The 20,610-nt window shown below is 38.0% G+C and overlaps 1 protein-coding gene across 3 annotated transcripts in view; it reads left to right on the forward strand.

Annotated features, from left to right (window-relative positions):
- Nucleotides 1–20,610, forward strand: part of LOC103472826 (collagen alpha-1(XIV) chain-like) — a 111,136-nt gene that overhangs the window by 86,077 nt on the left and 4,449 nt on the right. For all 3 annotated transcript variants that reach the window (XM_017307591.1, XM_017307590.1, XM_017307592.1), the window contains 10 exons: nt 2,137–2,286; nt 5,416–5,490; nt 8,777–8,916; nt 10,874–10,997; nt 13,182–13,325; nt 13,802–13,966; nt 14,069–14,107; nt 16,437–16,575; nt 16,740–16,882; nt 17,430–17,539. In XM_017307591.1, coding sequence (XP_017163080.1) covers nt 2,137–2,286; nt 5,416–5,490; nt 8,777–8,916; nt 10,874–10,997; nt 13,182–13,325; nt 13,802–13,966; nt 14,069–14,107; nt 16,437–16,575; nt 16,740–16,882; nt 17,430–17,539 — 1,229 coding nt within the window. The remainder of the gene's footprint in view (nt 1–2,136; nt 2,287–5,415; nt 5,491–8,776; nt 8,917–10,873; nt 10,998–13,181; nt 13,326–13,801; nt 13,967–14,068; nt 14,108–16,436; nt 16,576–16,739; nt 16,883–17,429; nt 17,540–20,610) is intronic.

The raw sequence follows: 20,610 nt of genomic DNA on the forward strand, positions 1-20,610 counted from the left end.
CCAAACAATCCCAGTCTCCCATATAAACAATTATTATCGCAATTTACCCGGCACTTTCTTTCTGCAGCCTCAAACAGAAATAATTGTCTATTTTCTCGTTTTGAAGGGATAAAACGGTCCAACTCCCCAAAATAACACCAAACAACAGATGGCGTTGCCCTGATTCAATTTCCCAGGTACACCTCTCAGTCTCCGCCTCAAAGATGAGATTGACTTTTAATACAGCCGTCATCCGCCRAAYAGGAAAGTAATGGCTGTTATTCATCACCTTTAGGCCTTCAGCAATACCACTGCAATCATTAACGTCACATAAAAGCCACATATTCCCCCGTGTTTCCTCAGGGAGCGCCAATGTATTGGTTTCTTTCAACACACACAATGGAGGTAAATGAGGATTTATGTCAGCACAGCTGGTATGTAATTACCCTAGAGATGTTTCTGCTGCAGGAGAAACTGGAATGATGTGCTTCTTATCCCATTTTTGATAAGGAACGTTATGAAGTGAGACACGGGAAAGTAAATGTAGGAAAATGCAACRAAATCTCAAACACGGATTGTAAAGTAGATGAGGGTAAAACCTTTGGTGCCGAAGATGGTTGATGAACAAACAAGTTTAAAGAGGTTTGAGGTAATTAGATTTTCCTAAATTTTATTTTGTTGGCTGCCGTTTGTAAACACTGTTTCTGTTTTTTAGGATTGTAAGAGTAGATCGATCTTCTAGCTGTCAGCATTAGATCTCCTAAGACCGCAGTTAGTTGGACAGTGAGCTTTTCAGTCGTCTGATAGGCATCGCCCATTTAACCTTGTCAAATATCTGCATAAATATTGAACGTATTTAGCACAATTTTTTTCTTTTTTATTTTTGCATTCAGCCTATTAAGAGCACTTTCATTAGATCTATTCATAATTCACCCTCAGGCATTACACTCAAAATCACAGCTGTGGGCGACATTAACCAACAAATTGATCATTCTATATTTCTTCAGTAAAAATATTTAACCARCTTCTTGTACTTGCTTCATTTTAATCAATTTTCTTTTTGAGGCTTGCAGACAGAGAAATGACATTTCAGTGATTTAACTGAATGACTGAAGTCGTTTCATTTTGAAACATTTTTTTTTAAATACACCTCCTAGAATATGAAACATTAATGAGAATATGAAGCATCAAAAAAGATCATCCATTCTTTCATCCATTTATAAATCCATCCATTGTCCATATCTTCTCATCCTTGCAGTCATCAAAATGCTCGTGCATGTTGCTCAGATTTCCAACCTGATCCTTGTATAGGTTATTTCCATAAACAAATCAATATGTATCTTATTGATTTATTTCAGAATTTGCCAATTAATTAAAACAATAATCAACCATAAAGCTAGAATAACTCTAAATGTCCAGCTACTCTCTCTATAAAGATACATATCTTATTTTAAAACATAAAGATCATGCTCTACATATTAACAGAACATAGAAATTTAAAATATTTAAAATATTTTGACAGCTTGAAATAATTCAACAAAATAATTCTAAAAGTGGCTCAAACCACATAACAATAAAAAASTAAAATTTAGCACATCTATTYAAATGAGCTCCAGCTTTTGCCTTTATAAACATGAAGCTTCCCCAAACGTCGCACTTATTCAGTCTGATCTGGAACTGCTTTTAAGCACAGTTGCATTCARTAACTGTGTTAAAAACRTAATRTTTTTAACTATCARCATGACATTTATTTGAAAGGCAAATCATTTTTGCTGTCAAATAAGCTGTTAGTGGGAGCACAATAGGCTTTTTTCCTAATTCTTCCTATTGTCTTTTTCCAGCATGAAAAACTGATTGTTTTTCCCAAAATTTCTAGACAGACTTTGTTTTTTGTCGTGTCCAATTTTGCAAAACTATTTTGAYGTTTTTGTTTGGACATATTATGTATGTGGTTTTTCAACACAATGGTCAGTGACACCGCTAGAAAGAATGTTGTTATACTCTTAGATTTTTTATGAAATTGTGTATTTCGCAGTTTAAAATATCAGGGTTTTTTTACTAGGTTCTCGAATTTTTTCCCAAAATAACATTTAATGCAGAAAAATCACACTTTCTTGTTATTGTTTGATTGTTAATTTGATCTGTTTGYGACTGCAGGTAGTCAGAAGCAGGAGACGAAGCTCGGTGGAGGCGCCAGCAGACACTGTTTCACCAGCCTGAAGCCCAACATGGAGTATAAGATCAGCATATTCTCTCAGATGCAGGACGGGACCGAAGGACCTGCTGTGACTGCAAATGTGAAGACATGTAAGAAAATCCAAGCACACAAGCTCAAGCAATAAAAGCGTCCAGTTTAGTGTGTTCATTATTAGATTTGTTTTATGGCTTAATTATTAAGCAATAAACATTAACGATTTGAAATCTGTACAGAAAACAGATGTTTAGTGCAGACATTCTCCACACTTACTCGACTCATCACCTATAATGCGTCCAAAATCCCCTTTAAATATGCTCGTGCAGGTGTGATCACAATATAACAGCAACACACTCCCCACRCACGCATACTCTTCATCTAACTGCTGTCGGCTGTTATTGTTTAGAAGAGAAGAGACCGGAGTACAATCACGTCACTTTCACCAGAAAATGTCTTTGATCCTTGTGGAAGCACCGCATCCTCGTCCGTCTTTCAGAATGAGGCTTTTGTTCTGCAGCAGCCGCTCCAAACTCTAATCAAGAGCCAGTGTCTGGAGACGAGGCGGAGGAGGAGGGAGGCTGTTGGGACGGGTGGGCTGCTTTGTCATTTTGTTTACCATAAGCATCATGGAGCATGATTTTAATAAATCAGGGTAATAGTCAACRGAACGTTTTGTYTCTATTACACTGTTGGTACTATAAACAGAGTGATAAGTATCCTTAAAAGATAACTTTTTCCTACGTGTAACATCAGATGGCCACTAGACGTTACAGTTTCACATGTTATATTTCGCATCAATAGTTTGAAGGCTTTTAAAGAAAAAACGACAAAGGAAAACATTGGAATGTGAAAAGCCTTTCAAAAAATAGTTATATTTCTTTTTCTATTTATTTTTTGCTGCAACCACAACCATTAATGGTTTTTGTTTTATTCAGGTTTTATGTGATAGATTAACACAAAGTACTAAATAATTGCAGTGTGGAAGGAAAGTGATTTAGTGGTTTTTAATGTTCCTCTTACWGCAGCTCTGTTGGGGGATGTCTCCACCTCCTTCACACACCCAGAGGATTGCATTTCTGCCTCTTCTTTTATGCAAAATACCTTGTGCTCATGGAGTGTTTGTGAAGTTTCTCCACAAACACTTAATTGGATCTAACGTTCAACTTTGGAGACTTTAATACTTGGATATGCTCAATATAAACAGTTCCTGGCTTTATGTTTATGGTTGTCCTGCTGGAAGTTGAACCTTTTCTCCCATTTCAAGCCTATGGCAGCCGGTAGAAGACTTTTTCCAAGTATTATCACNCACGCATACTCTTCATCTAACTGCTGTCGGCTGTTATTGTTTAGAAGAGAAGAGACCGGAGTACAATCACGTCACTTTCACCAGAAAATGTCTTTGATCCTTGTGGAAGCACCGCATCCTCGTCCGTCTTTCAGAATGAGGCTTTTGTTCTGCAGCAGCCGCTCCAAACTCTAATCAAGAGCCAGTGTCTGGAGACGAGGCGGAGGAGGAGGGAGGCTGTTGGGACGGGTGGGCTGCTTTGTCATTTTGTTTACCATAAGCATCATGGAGCATGATTTTAATAAATCAGGGTAATAGTCAACRGAACGTTTTGTYTCTATTACACTGTTGGTACTATAAACAGAGTGATAAGTATCCTTAAAAGATAACTTTTTCCTACGTGTAACATCAGATGGCCACTAGACGTTACAGTTTCACATGTTATATTTCGCATCAATAGTTTGAAGGCTTTTAAAGAAAAAACGACAAAGGAAAACATTGGAATGTGAAAAGCCTTTCAAAAAATAGTTATATTTCTTTTTCTATTTATTTTTTGCTGCAACCACAACCATTAATGGTTTTTGTTTTATTCAGGTTTTATGTGATAGATTAACACAAAGTACTAAATAATTGCAGTGTGGAAGGAAAGTGATTTAGTGGTTTTTAATGTTCCTCTTACWGCAGCTCTGTTGGGGGATGTCTCCACCTCCTTCACACACCCAGAGGATTGCATTTCTGCCTCTTCTTTTATGCAAAATACCTTGTGCTCATGGAGTGTTTGTGAAGTTTCTCCACAAACACTTAATTGGATCTAACGTTCAACTTTGGAGACTTTAATACTTGGATATGCTCAATATAAACAGTTCCTGGCTTTATGTTTATGGTTGTCCTGCTGGAAGTTGAACCTTTTCTCCCATTTCAAGCCTATGGCAGCCGGTAGAAGACTTTTTCCAAGTATTATCACATATTTAACTCCATCGAACCCTTTAACTCTATAGCGTCATTATCTTTGGATCCCCTCAACATAACTGTTGGGATTAACAAGGTAACAAGGCRTTTAAGAGTTCATAGAACAAAGCTCATTTGCAAATTCAGTAACACATTTCACATAGTGTATGCAGAATTAGGCATCTGCATGATTGATTTTATTGCACTTAATTGTTTGTGAAATCTGAACTGAATAGTATTTATGCACATCATATCTAAGGTTGATTCATCACAAGATGCGRACAAGAAATGCTAGAAGGARGGCTGGATCTGAAAATAAACAGAATGAAAGTCAGAGATGGTCTGTTTCCAGACGGTTCAGACAGGAGGCTGAAGGAGTAAAGAGAATAACCTATAGAGAGATAAAAAAGGCAACAAGACAGAAAGTTCTTTCCCTGAAAAAAACAGATCTTTGTTTGCTTTAGGCTGCTCCCAGACACACTGCGGCTCTACGGTGAGCCTCCTGGATGATTTATGGCTTTGTTTTGACGCAAATGAAAGCCTGAGCATTTCCTCAAATGACTATCCCCATCGCTGCAGGCAGCCGCTACTGAACGCTCCCTACCTGCCATCACAAGTGATTCGCAGCCTCAGGTAGCTGATTTACTGCCTAAACAGCTCTGAAAGCATCGAGTGTGTGTATGTGGGGTTTCTTTAGGAGGAGAACACACACACACACACCAAACCAAGTCAAGGGGTTGAAAGCGAGAGACGATAGACTTTGGGTTTTGACTGGAGCTCACGCTGTGATCAACGCACCAAATTATACAGGAGCCAAAATCACASCTTTGCATGTAGTTATTTTACACTTTCTGTACGAGTTTGTATGTAGCTGTGTTTCACCGATCCGTGTCGAGTTTTGTAGCACGGAGATCTATTTGCTATGTCATTTGGCAGGTTAGTATATGATGAATGGGGTCATAATTGGAGGTTTTCACAAATTCCTGTTTGTGTGTTTCTCTTTACTCAGTACCAATCCCAACACCAGCACCGGCCAAGCCCCCGACCACCACGCCRCCACCCACAATCCCTCCTGCTAAGGAAGGTGAGGCTTCCTGTCATTCATTCTCTCCAACATGTCTACTGCCAGTTGACAGAGTTATTGACGTATGAAGTTCTGTGCTGTTGTTTTGTTTAAGAGGTCAGGTGTTTTTAAAGATGCCTTATTTATAAAAAATTATTTTTTGTCATCATACCTTTTATTTRAGCATCATCACAAAAATGCTGCCAGATTAATACAATTCTATGCAAAGCACTCTTCTGTGTGCCAAACATAAAAACATAATGTTGCTTTCATTTACTCMTAAAACATCATTATTTCTTCAATTAATGAAGTATTTTAATTAATTCAGATTTTTTAAAAGTATTTATGCACATTAACATTATTTAAATTGATGGGGGATCCTAAAATAAACATGGAGATATAATTTCTAGATTGTAGCATGAATGTAAATGCTGAATTTAGTAACATTTTATTTTTGAATGAAAATCTTTGAGCTTACCTGCAACACTCTATTTTCAGACACATACCAGTTAAAAAAAATCAAAAAAATCTGTATGATGTATAATTTATCTGTTCACTAATATATCTTGACATGAGAGCCTTGAAGTGACTTTGTTTTTCTCTCACAGTGGGGGGCACACTCAGCCACAGATTGTTACAGAGACCAGCAATCAAAATGTAAAATGTTAGTTTTAGTATGATGTATGCTTAAGTGGAAGCAGTCTGATCTCAGTCTGCACTGATGCTGTGTGAGGCTCTTTTCCTCCCCCCCACACACACATACAATACATGCACACACACACACACACACACACACACACACACACACACACACACACACACTTCTGACAAGCTCCAACATTTACAGGATTTAAAATACGGAGCTCAAACTGAAATAATTATTGTCAATTTCAAGGTTCTGAAATGGAAGTTGCAGAACCGATATCTGCAGACTTGAGATGAAAATAATTCATTGAATGTGGCCCAGTGATCCTTACATTTTATAGCTTTTAATTTTGTCAAACATATAATTCACATTCCTCACATTTGTCATCACTCACTCATCAGTTTCATCTCCAGTGTGCCATTAGCTGTTTTATATAAATGAGGTGAGAAAAAAAACGCAGCAGCAGCCATGTTTGCTCTCTCATAAAATTTTAGCTTGCGTAGCCTCATTGTCTAATAAAAATCATTGTGCCTTCTAATAAAAATGGTTCAAGTACCAAAAAGTAATGTCATTAAAAATACAGACCATAAAATATGAATGACTGGCGGCGATTTRTTTTATGTGTAGATTAGTTTTCTGCTAATTTTCACTGCTTTTTCAATGTGCAATTTTCTCAGACCTTGTAAATTTARCTTTGAAAAATATTTTCTGCATTTTCCAAMTGCTCCACTTCTGCTTCCAGAAATGTGATTTATTCATGTTCATCACTAGCATAATCATTTTAATGTTTTTGCGGTAGTTTGTGTACATTAAAAACAGTTTGCTTTGATTTTCTTTGGTACATTTGGTTTTACTTTAACTTATTTTACCTTGTATGTCTCAACTCTTTCACTTTCTCAGTTATTACTCCACATATTTTCTTGCACATTTGGAAAAAAACGTCAGATTGATGTTTTTTTTCTGATTCTAATTCATAATGTTGTCATGTTTTCCCCGCCCCAGCAAATATTGATTGCCTTTGCCTTAACACAATCCTAATTTAGTAGTACAAGAAGAGCATGGCTAAAGTTGTGCTAGAATGCATGTTCTGCCAATTGCAGCTTGTTTTATCTTGTAAATAAATCAGGATTTATTCTTCTTTATACTTCTGTGTGTTTGCAGGATGTGGTTGTGCTTCTTGTAACAAAAATGGGATAGCAGTTGTTCCACCTGGYCCATTAATCATCCCCTGTGATGTTTTTATACTCCTTTGTCTCATTAGTTTCCTTTCACGTTTCCTGATTCATGTATTGCTACTCGTGTTTGCTTTTGTYTAGACTTCCATCTTGAATCAAAGTATATATSTGTCCTAATTTCCTGCATTTCATTCTTACATTTATCATGTGATAAAGAAAATTTCATCCKAGGCTTTTCTTWGTACAAATTAGATGCAGATTAATCAGGTCCARACACCTCAYCTCACTTCAGCTCCATCTCATATGAATCTCTGACTTTATTCTCAGTTCTTACATATCCATGATAATAGAGCAAATATGTAGGAATAACAATTGAGAAGTTGGATATTAAATAACAAAAATTKTAATTTTATGGCTTTGGCTATTAGTGGTGTTCATTTAAAAATAATCTGCTAGCGACTCAGAAGTGCAGCCGCTAGCAGATCCAYAAGAAATGTTGATGTCTTGTTGTAGCTGTTGATATCTAACCCAATTTTTGTAAATATAAAACAGCAGGGTTTAAAATATCGGGTATRATTTYATACCAACTCACGCGTTTTGATTGTGGATGTCCATCTTAAAGCTGCATAATAAAGTCCAACAAATATCATGGAAATATTAATTTATTTTAATATTTTTCATATTAGTTCTTGATAACACCTACACATCCGGCATGAATAAAGTGCTATTCATAATTCATATCTATAAAACACTCCCAGGTGAACATGGCTGACCTAAAGAASAGCCTTAWCTCTGACCCCGTTAAATTACTTCAAAGCGTTTCCTGAATGCAGAACAGAAACGGAATAAAACCCTTCCTGAACCTGAAGTGCCTTGATTAATTTTCACAAAAGAGAGATGCTGTCCAGGGGGAACAGAACCAGAACCAGACCTGACCTGAATAAAGCAGAGATTAATTGGTTCCCATCCAAAATGCATCGGCATGAGCAGATTCTGCCAAGAAACAAACACAGGCAGCTGAATGAGTTGAGCAGTTAATTCACTTCACCAGCAAACAGCTTTAGTGGGAAACGAGAGCAAGTTGGAAAACGTGTATATGCCAAGGCAACTAATGCTTTGCATTTATTTATCAGCAGTAGAATGGGAATTTAAATTATCAGAGTTTCTGAGTTAATAAAAGAGTTTGAATTTAATGTATTATTAGCTGCCTTTATGCTGAAGACTTACTTGCTTAAATTAGTTATTGTATTAAATTATTGGACATGAAATGATTTTAATGCATTTATAATATTCAATTTGAACAATAGAAGTATGGTCAGTGACTACTGGAGACGCATGAAGCAGTCTTTTTTTCTTCAACRTAAACRAAACCTCTTAACTGACGCATATTATCAGGATTTATTATTTTTGAGGGAAGATTTAYGACCAAATAWATTTAATCTCTACAACCACAATAAAATGAATATATATTTTTTTCTATTCCCAGTTTGTAAGGCAGCCAAAGCAGACCTGGTCTTTTTAGTTGATGGTTCCTGGAGTATCGGTGACGACAACTTCCTGAAGATTATCCGTTTCCTGTACAGCACCGTCGGAGCTCTGGATCGGATAGGCCCAGATGGCACACAGGTAACCCAGATGAGACCAAATCATTTTAAACAAAAATCCTTAATAAAACAAAAAAAAGTTAGTAAAAGTCTATKAAAGCATTTTTTTMTAACCATWTTGCCAGATKAWTTTTTAATTAGTATCTGTTTTATTCCATCCACATTGTGCCTTCTGAGTCTYCCATGTTATTAGAAAGAGGCTTGAAAACRGATTTGAATTAGTCTCATTAATTGTTGCCTGTGTATTTATCCRAGGGGCAGAGATACTGCAACAGAAGGACAAATTGGGAAATGTATGCTTAAYCAGACATGCAAAGTGCAAATCATTTGCAAATGAGAAAATTTCCTTTAGCAAAATGCAAAAGGAAAGAGGCAAACCACAGATACCAACATTTGTTCATGACATTGGAAACAAACAAGYCTAAAATTGCTGATAAGGGAGTGGATCTAAAAATCTGGTTTTCCTCAGGAAACAACTTCCACCCAATTTGCTCATCCCGCCTAAGCAATTTTTCAACGTCGCTATAATTTCAGGAGAGGGAAACTAATGAAGAGGGTTTTCATCAGCAGCCTATTGTGTCAGTAATGACTGCAGTGTGACCCCCACAAAACTGCATACATTAAATTTATTTTGCTCTAGGGAAAGGCGTAAAGACTGATTTAAGGCTTATCCAAAACAAAGCAAAAATATCTGTAGATACTTAAAAGGATTGATTAGCCAAGAAAAACACAAAACTAAAAGAACAAAATGAATTATTGAAATCATTCTTTTGTTTGAATGCCTAAGTTGTCTCCAGTATTGCCATTTTTCTCAACAAGCTTTATTTAGCTCCGATATCATGTTAAATTCAGATGACTATGAAGGTCAACTAGTTATGTATTTTTTTGATGTTCCTTTTTGAAAATACAAAACCAGATTCTGAAACTGCACATTTCTTGACACATCGTCCTGCAAGTTGTGAGAAAACCTTGAAAAATACATATTTTATGGCACTATTATGACTCCCCCTTTCAAAAGTTAGTCAAATTCAACCTTTAGAGTTTTTGTTCATTTAAGAGTCCCACTTTTAGAAAATCATTTTTAACAAAATCAGAACATTTTATAGCATTGTATACGTAATTAAGTTAAAATGTCTAGAGAGATGTTAATAATCCGCAACTGATTTTTGAGTAGAAGTATAAATAATGAGTATGACAAGCCTGTTTTTCATTTCCAGTTTTCAACATGGAAAAGGCAAAAATTTGATTTTTCAAGAGAAAATACACACATTTCTTTTGAAAGCCTAAGAAACATGTCTTTAAAAGGGCTGCCAATAAATCTAGAGGACAACGTTTAACTTTAAAGATCAAGGTTTTACTAAAATCTTTAGGTAGTAATTCTAAACCATGGAAATAATATAAAAATATATATTTTTTACCATTCTTTATTGATTGATGGTCCTCTTTTAATTATTCATGGATTTCTTCCTAATATATCTATTTTGTACATTTTCAAGTTTTCCCTTTGCATTTATTCCAATGATTCTAAGCATTTTTCCTTGTGCTTGTTTTGATTCTTTGAAAATAAAATGCACCTCATTTCAGCCAGATCAGATCTGTGGTGCTTTCTAGGAATGAACCACGATACTTTAGTGTCACTTCACTTCATATGAGTTTTAGAATTATAGTGTTTAAATCCCTGCAGTTTTTACTAGTGAATTTTTGAAGAGAGAGTGAGAGAGGGGTGGAGATTTCCAACTTCAAACATTTCCACAATATTGCAGCTATAATTTTGAATAAGCTTTTCCAGCGTATTTCTCTGCAGATATTGACTTCTATTAAAAATGAAGTCATCTAAATAAAAAAAAGAGCTTTGACATCTTTGACAGCATGGTATGTCAACCTTTGCATCCTTGCAATTAGAAATTACCAAACCCTAACAATGTATGTGAGTTGAAACTTATTGGGAGTTGGACTGACATTATGCCCGGCCCCTGCAGGTGGCCATCGCCCAGTTCAGTGACGACGCTCGGACTGAGTTCAAGCTGAACTCCTACGGTAACAAAGAGCGTCTGCTTGATGCCATCAACAAGATCTCCTACAAGGGAGGAAACACTAAAACAGGTGAGGGCTAAGCACACACAGAAGGCGGGCTGCTGAGACAAAGAACTGCCTTCAACTTCTGCAACTGCTGCAAATTAAACACAATTATCACTACTATCTACACGCTCAGGCCTCACATCTTGATTTCAGTTAGCTGTAACATGCACATGAACCTGTTCTTAATGTGTTAACGCTATATAGAGGTGTGTGTGTGTGTGTGTGTGTAATGCAAGAAAACCTGTGGGAGAGAAGGGACAGTAATAGCCTTTAATCAGTGTTTACAAAGTAGAAATGAGATCGCAGCGAGCAAATTTGTTAGAGCATCGCTGCCGTAAAGGAATTCCCCTGCTGGTAATGTCACACTATAATGCTCCACTTAATAATTTATTTTCTTTTTTTAATCAGAGTGCAACAGTTTAGAGTGTTGTTATGCATTCAGTCACAGTGTAAACTCCAATTTAAATGGTTTCCAAAAGTAGAAAATATGATGGCTGGATTTGTTTGATGTTCTGATGTCATTTAATTTAATTTAATTATTTAAATATTAAAGAGMATAATTATTCCTCTGAGTAAACCTWAAGATTTACTTATATTTGATTAAGTATCAAACTGAATTAATGAGACAATTATAAGTAAAAATGTACCGTTTTAAGAGGTAATGCCAAAATATCAAAATATATGGATATTGAAAGAGCTTAAATAATTTGCAACATAGTTTCATCATGAATTTAAGTTACTACTTTAAACGTTTTTTATTCTTCTTAGGGTTGTTTTGTACTGTTTTTTACATCATAAAAGTAAATTATATGCAATATGTCTACACTTCCATGTTCAAAATTCACTTTATGTRAATTTTTGACATCAAGTGGTTCATATTGAMAGACTTGCATTGGTTTCCCTCTGAAATATGTTGTATGGTTACATCACCAATAATGTGTACATACAACCTATCACATATGTATGAAATTTGTTCTGAGCACATTTTMAATCAGTGTGGAATAAAGTATAGATGAGGGAATACCAGACCTTGACATGTCCTCATCTAAATATGCAAATAGATGAATATATGTTCTGCACATATGAATCATCTGTCCACACACAGATTTATTCATTCTTGATTGTAATTTATTGGTGCGTGTAGTATTTGTATTCACATCCTAACAGCTCCTGAGGATGCCATCCAGGTGTTGTGGATGAGCCAGAGTCTGCACGCCAGTCATAAATTTGCCATGAGGCTCCACACATTTCCGAACTCAGTTCATTATTGATGCATCTGAAGTTTTGCTCAGAAATAGCCGTGTGAGATTTTTGTGCTTACGCACACTTTGCACATGAGAGATTTGATGATGTTGCCATTGTTGAGGTTACCTTGAGAGGCTGCATGCTTCTGTGTGTGACAATATAAGCTGGACCAGCTTATATTGGCAGTACTTCCCTCTGATGCATCTCTTTTAATTTGTATTTGTATCGATGTGTCATGCATCACATATCACCCCCTGTCATCATAGTAAAAGTTCCAATTTTGAGACTAATTATTAAGTGGAAAAACCTACAATCATGCTGTCAGTAACGGCTTCATTTTCGAGGTAAACTTCGGCGGTGACTCACTGACGGTTTGTGTTTTTCTAGCACAGAAACCGTGCAGCAGCACGAACTTCAAAGGTTACTGCCACAAACATCTGAGACATAGCAATTTAACTGACGCCAAATTAAAATCCTAAACTCTCGGGGCAATATTGGCATGTGTGGAGGGTTGATCTGACTTCTGGCAGGAAGATGAACCCTCCAAGGCAGCAATTTGTTCAGCAGCACTGATCCATAATCTGCAATCTTCATGCAATTTATTTAAATTTGTAATGCAGATTTTGTTTTCTGATGTAACATTTCTCTGTAGTGCACAAATTGTTTTAGCAACAATGCAAATAAACCTGCAGGGAAGAATGAATCAAAGCCTGTTTTCTGCACACACGCCGCTCTCCTATTGACTTTTTGGACCCAAACAGACTCTGTGATTTGAGATAGTTTTTTCCCACTAAACCAAGGCACACTAATTATTTGTGCTTTTTCTCAAACTTTTAGGTTTTCTCCTGTAAGGAAAGTAAAGRAAAAAAATTAAAATTCAGATTTTTAGCATTTTATGCAGATCGGTTGCCGTTCTCTGATTTGATTGTTGGAAATAATTGACGGTTTCATCTTTTCAATCAGGTCGAGCCATCCAGCATGTGAAGGAAAACATCTTCACCGCTGAGGGAGGAGTCAGGAGAGGAATCCCTAACGTCCTGGTGGTTCTGACTGATGGCCGATCCCAGGATGATGTCAATAAAGTTTCCAAAGAGATGCAGATGTCAGGTCAGACACGATTTCTCTCATTTTAAAGGATATATATGAAGCTAAAACTCTGGTTTGTTTGTTTTTATTTTGTTTTGAATGAGGTATTAGGAGACTGTCTGTAACCTGAAGTTCAACACATATATTTAATATTGTATTCTTACACTTTTTTGTGTGCAAACACCTTTTCCAGGAYTTATGACWKCTWMTAAKMARMWAWKRWRRAAAWWAWKRWRSWMMKRAKWWKTTKWWTAATCAATATTTCTATTGCTTTCATTTTAGTACAACAATAAACCATTTMMTCTACACTATCATGTTGTGACCGAGAAATGTCTAGAAAATACCCTGTGGTAGAGTTTTTAGAATTATCGTACCATTTTTTYACAAGCATACCGTGTTGCTACACRGTTTAATCATTGTTTAATAAAAGGACAACTTGTATGAATCCCATACTGAATTCAAAGCGTTTGTTTTTCTTATCCACCCTCCTTCTAAAGGTTACATTGTGTTTGCAATCGGCTTCGCTGATGCCGACTATGGAGAGCTGGTGAGCATCGCCAGCAAACCGAGCGACAGGCACGTCTTCTTCGTGGACGAYCTGGACGCCTTTCAGAGGATCGAAGAGAAGCTGGTGACCTTTGTGTGCGAGGCCGCTACTGCGAGTACGTTTTAGTTAGAGTGCAACTTCCTTTAGGTAAACRGCATRTGACATTTCTTCACTACTGTGCTGACTGTTTGTTTTTCTTTGTTTTTGTCTTTAACAGCTTGTCCATCAATACCAATGAGTGGCAGCACAACCCCAGGTAAATGTTAAAGAATACCTCTTTACCCCAGCAAGTTACATGTGGAAATGTAACTGCTTACAATGTACTAAAAGACAAGTGAATGTACTATTTTTTTATCGTTTGCGCAAAGAATTTACTAACGACTATTAAAAAACTGACTTATTTAAACCTCTGTGTCCCCATTCTAAGGCATTTTTTTCGCATTATTATTTTTACATCTCAGCATGAGAAATTGGCTTGTCTGTGGTACAAAATAACCACTGAGGAATAATGCAGCTGAGTCATTTCATGAAGATATGGGAAAGAGTTGTTGAAGCCAGTCTTTGAAGTGAAGTGATGATCTTTTAGTGGGAGAGTGGTGTTAAGCAGAAGAAGAGCAGTAAGGATGTGATGTGTGTTTTTGAAAGGCTTTATGGAGACGTGTAGAGACAGAAAAGACTTGCACTGCTTTCTTAAATTTAGAGAATAAGGCACAGAGGAAAGAACTGGGTTACTGAATGAGTCAAATGTGGCAGAGACATACGTGAGGGAGGTTTAGAGAACGTCAACTGTGGCTCAGTGACTGGGGTGGTTTCCTTGCAGTCTGAAGGTTATGGGTTTGGTTCTGGCTTCTAACACTTTCACAGTGTTGGAGCTGTGAAAGTGTTAGGCAGCTGCCTAACAGTCTGCATATGAGTGATTGATGTGTGAGAGGTTTTGAGCATGAAGGGCATTAGTGTAAAGTGCTTTGAGTGATGGTGTGATCATAAAAGTCCTATATGATCTCAGTAGTTTAGCATTTACATGTACAGAGACAACAAAACAGTGGTGAAGTGTGTAGAAGAAGTCCCACAAGAGTTGAAGGGTTTCGTACTACCTTCATCTAAGGTAGGAACCTACTAGCTTTGGGTAGTGACTGAAAGAATAAGGATGTCAAAGCAAGTAGCTGAAATGAGTTTCCTCCACTGAGTGTCTCTCCATTAGAGATAGGGTGAGAAGTTTAGTCTTCYGAGAACAGCTAAGAGCAGAGCCACTACTCCTCCACATCTAGAGGAGCCAGACGAGGAGGTGGCTCAGGCATCTGGGTCGGATTCCTCTCTGGTGAGATGTTCTGGGGATGTTCCACCAGCAGGGAGACCCAGAGGAAGACCCAGGATATCTGGGATATGCAATCAATGTTTTTCGAATGTCCTGGGAAAGCYTTGGGATTGTCCTGGAGGAGTCGGTACAAGTGGCTATTTGGAAAGTTTGGGTCTCCCTGTTTGAGGTTCTGCCTCTCAATCCCAGATTAAGTGAAAGATAATGGAGGGATGGTCAGGGGRGAGTACTTATAGATTGGGAGGTTTACAGGCAACATCGTGATCTGCAGTGAGAATAGGTAGCTGGTGAAATGGTAGAAGACTGCTGTAGATAGAAAAAGAATGAAAGTCAGGAAAAGTAAGACATTATACACACTACTGAGAGAAAAATGGRACAGTTAAGATGCAAGCTGAAAAATTGAAAGTGGACAAGTTTAATTATCCGTAGAGTAAATGAAGATAAATGTCAGGAATGATTTGTAACAGACGGATAGCTGCCAGASTGTAAAGGATCAGTGCTTAGCCRTTTTTTTTGTTTGCAGTAGTGACGGACAGGTTTACAGATSAAGTCAGGCAGGRGTCCTTATAGAGCACGATGTTTGGAGACAACTTCATGACTCTTTGTGAGAGYAGGGAGAAAATAAGAAACTCTGGAGAGGTGGAGGTATGTTCTGGGGAGAAGAGAAATAATTAGAGTAAATAGAAGCAGGACAGGTTACGATTTTATTAAGAGAGGTGAAACAGGACAGTGGCAAGGAGTAGAGCAGTGGAAGTACTTGAAGAATRGATGGGAACAAATGTCTGRGATGATTTGTGACAGAAACTGCAAGAGTTAAAGAGAAGGTGTTCAAGATGAGATGGAAATGAGAGTCTTTTTATTGGATTAGATCAAACAGATCAAGCAGAAATAGAAGTGAGTTTAGCAATTAGAGGTAAATCTAAGATGGTTTGAACTTGTACAGATGAGAGATAAAAGGTTCACTGGACAAAAGGTGGTGAATACAGAGCTGCTAGGAAGGAGAGAGAGAAGAAGATCAAATCGGTTCATTTGTGCTTTAGTGCAGGAGAATAAGCACTTAGTAAGAGAGAGAAGGACTTAGTAATTTATGAGATGGATGAGCAGGTGATCTGCAGCAGACAGAAAAAAAGGTTAACWCTTGGTTTATAACTGTATCTATCTTTTAAAGTGAGCTAAGCTGTCTGAGATAACTATTCTTGAATCTTCTGCGGTCCCCTGGCCTAATTCCCTTTGACGTTAACAAGATCTCATCCCCACCACCTGTCTGCAGGTTTCCGTATGATGGAGCTGTTTGGACTTGTTGAAAATAAGTACAACAGCATCTCTGGTGTTTCCATGGTACCTGGCACCTTCAATGCCTTTCCCTGTTTCCACCTGCACAGCAACGCTCTGATGGCACAGCCAACCAGGTAACAACTCGATAAGCTGCACAGATAGGATGACGTATAACRTTCATTGAAGTGAGAGGTGATGACCTTTTGGAAGGCAAAGCACAACTTGGRCGTTTTAGTCAACAGAACCTCAAGATAATCTCCTAGAATGTCTCAGTTGCATCTGTTGTTCTGACTCACAGGTTTATCCATCCTGAGGGGCTTCCCTCCGACTACACCATCACCCTGCTGTTCAGAGTGCTGCCTGACACGCCGGAGGAGCCCTTTGCTATCTGGGAGATCCTCAATAAGAACAACGATCCGCTTACCGGAGTCATCCTGGACAGTACGTAGAACAACTTTACGTTTAAATGCCATTCGCTTAATAGARMCRTTTCTGTTAATAGAAAATGCGATACAACCATGAGAGCCTTACCAATCAGCACAAGAACTTTTTCATCCTAACAAGCATCACACTTGTAGAAAGCCAACTGTTGCATGGCAACTCCTAGCACCAAGAGGTGGGAGTTCGATTTAGATCTGTTATATTGACTTGAATGTCACAACAGTGAGAACCATGAGTACAACTGGTTCAATAACATCTGTGCAATTAAATAAGACRAACGATTTTAGTGGATACTGTTACACATGGAGGAGTCAATACAGAGAAAAATGTTTAACAAAATGAGACATTATTGTTTTATTATTTCAGCTATAATTCAGTCCTGGCTGCATGTGCATGTGGCCTATACMTCGTCAATTTTCTGGGTGAAAGCAGCAGACAAGAAGCTAAATGTTTTTCACAAATGCTTGAATATAACATAACAAACATACATTTTAATGCATGGGCTGTTTTGCATCCTATTTACACACGTTTGTGTATTTCCCTGCAGATGGAGGAAAAACTCTGACATTCTTCAACAACGACTACAGGGGAGATTTTCAGACTGTCACATTTGAAGGTCCAGAAATCAAAAAACTCTTCTTCGGAAGCTTTCACAAGGTCAGAATGCTGTTATGCGTTTGTTGTTTTTAATACCTGATTCCCTTTACGCTGACCTTCAGAATGTTCTGATGCATACAAAATGTAGCGTTTACATTTTTTACCTGCAGGGTAAGTCACCTACGAAAGCCTGACTTGGCAAAGAGAACGCAGACTACGATGCTGAGTCATAGTGAAAATGTCTGCAAACKCAAGAAGCAAATTGATGCTTCAGAACCAACAAAGCATCCCCCTGCGTTAGAGGACTAAATTTACTGCATGTGTTTCAGAGAATACCAGAAAGAAAGACATGCCACATGTTAAGTACAAAATAAAGTGGCTCCAAACTACTTGTTGGCCATGACAGACAGACAGACAGACAGGTCCATCTCTAGGCAACTCACTAACCTGCAGTGACTGATTGGTTGACAGCTGTATCGCCATCTTATTTCTGTTTATTTTTTTTTCAGCCCAACTGTCTGGATTATCATCTTATTGATTTGCACAGTTCAGCTTCGTCTTCTTGCCGTCTCTCGCTCCTGCCTTGTTCTATTTTTACCCCAGTTTTTCTGAGCAGCGTTACAGTGGCTGGTGTCCCAACAGGCTGACTTGAGTTGAGTCACGCCCCGAGTCTGAACCTGCTCACCGTCGCATTGTGTTATCATCAGAGCGACTCGCTCACTGATCTGCAGTCACTTCTGTCTGCTTGCTGTCAGCAGAGCTTACCCCGCTTACCTTTTCACCTTTTGTTCTGCTCYGTCTGCGTGTGCATGTGCACGAGTCTGAGTGAGTCAGAGTTGATTTTATAATCCCGGAGGACCAGAACCTCCGCTGCCTTCCTGATAAGTCAAGCCGACGMMTGTATTGGGTCATGCGGTTAGGGATTAAAGTAGATAACTAATGTGATAATCAGTAAAATCGCTTGACGTGTCCTTTTAACCCACCTTGAAGGTTATATGGGCTCCTTCAGTTGTATGTTACCTGCCTTTTACTAAACAGTTTTATTTGCTGAAAAGGTGACATTTTGAGTGTGGAAATGTTCTTACACAAGCTGTATCCTCAGATAAGGTGGTTGTCCTTCACACTCCACAGTCTCAGTAGGATTTAACTCAAGTCTCAGAAACTTCTGCACTTACTGGATGTGCATACAAGCATGGATTTACTAGTGTCTACACACAGTCATGGGTACATAAGATGGAAGTGAACAGGGTTGGAGTGCAGTTTTACGTTTTAAGTCATGCTATTCTTAGAGTTTTAGAACTGTAGCCAAGTTTGTAAAAAGGCTTTAAAGAAACACCAACCAGTTCCTGAATAAATAAATCACTTTTTTCCCCTCCACATAGTAACTCTGAGTCAGTTTAATAAAAATAGCAATAAGTCTTGGATGTAAGACACATTTTGTCAATTGTTTGGCAGCAGTGACCTTATAAAGCACAAAATAGCTCAGCACTCCTCCACAGAACTGCAGGAAAGTGCTGCGTGGTTAGATTTCAAGCAGAAGCTTCATTTTATCACCGTCAGTTGATGTTGCACATATTACCAGCTGAAAGGTTGCTGGAAAAAAATGTTCAAACTTCTGCATCCTCAGCTTTTTTCATGTTGTATATTAGAGCTACAACTTTTTCCTGCTGGATAGTGTTTGTCTAATGGGCCTGTTTGTTTGAGACGCTGAATATATGAGATAGCGTCTTTTTTTTCAATTATTGCATTTCCTTCYCCTGTAGAAACCAAACGGTGTTGCCTAGTAACAGCTTCTTTTGGAGATGGTAAAGAGTAGTGTCAGATTTGAGAGGATAATAATTACCATCTTCCAGCCAATCAGAATCAGGAACAGTTTTTTGTGTGATTCTGATGACCCTTTAGTGCTGCAAAATAATAATATTGGTATTTTTACAACACTTCTCTGCACTTCAGCTGAAAGTGTCCTATTCTGACAGGTTGCATGAAAAATGACTGGCACAACTGAGGCTATTCAGCAAAATTGTTGTCTTTTCCCTGCCTTATGTAAAAAGTAGTGGAAAGGATACATTTCTTTTAAAATAAAGAAAAAGCAAAATAAGGGATTACAGTTGTTTGTTCTGCTCCAAATTTCACTAAGAACTTCAAAGTCCCTTAAAGCTTCAGCTAAAATCAAAAGGTACTTTTCAGGTTTATGACCCAGCAGGATTCCTGAACCTCTTTATAAACCTCAATAGGTTTGGCTGGAGGCAGAAGAAAATTTTTAAAGTTTTTGGACAAATAAAACTGACAGCAATGTGTGCATTTTGCTCCCAGTGTGAATAACCTTTAGCTTTAATTACCGCTCTGAGTCTTTGGCGTATTCCTCGACCATATGTACAGATGGAAACTTTTTCTTAATCTTCTCTGTAAAAGGACTATTTTTTTTATTTAGATCTAAACTTTCACTGTGTCATTCTAAGACATGAACATACTTGTTGTAAACCATTCCTCTGTAGCTCTGACTATATTTTGGGCTGTTTTCTTCTGCTGTAACATGATGAACCTCCTTCCAAGTCTCAAGTCTTTCTGCTTCTAACAGCTTTTCTTTTGGACATGATTTGTGTCTCTTTTACGTTGCTGATCTTGTAAATTGAGACCTTCCTTTTTATCGCATTATTACAGATGAGACCCCAATCTGTCTGTTCATCACACACTCCCTCCCACTGTAACTCATGAACAACACTAAGATACCAGAACTCCTTGAGTCTGTGGCTTGTTCTGGCTCCATAGTGAGCAGTTCATCTTTTTCCTGTGCTGAATCTTGGTTTCAGATGTAAAATATCTGGCTTCAGTCCCAGATACTTTAAATGTAGCTGTATTTCCATCCATCCATCCATTTTCTTGCACCCTTTTCCCTTAATGGGGTCGGGAGGGTTGCTGGTGCCTATCTCCAGCTAACGTTTTGGGCGAGAGGCGGGGTCACCCTGGACAGGTCGCCAGTCTGTCGTAGGGCAACACAGAGACACACAGGACACACAACCATGCACACACACACTCATACCTAGGGGCAATTTGGAGAGGCCAATTAACCTAACAGTCATGTTTTTGGACTGTGGGAGGAAACCGGAGTACCCGGAGAAAACCCACGCATG

Source organism: Poecilia reticulata, linkage group LG11 (assembly GCF_000633615.1).
Source record: "Poecilia reticulata strain Guanapo linkage group LG11, Guppy_female_1.0+MT, whole genome shotgun sequence".
Lineage (NCBI taxonomy): Eukaryota > Metazoa > Chordata > Actinopteri > Cyprinodontiformes > Poeciliidae > Poecilia > Poecilia reticulata.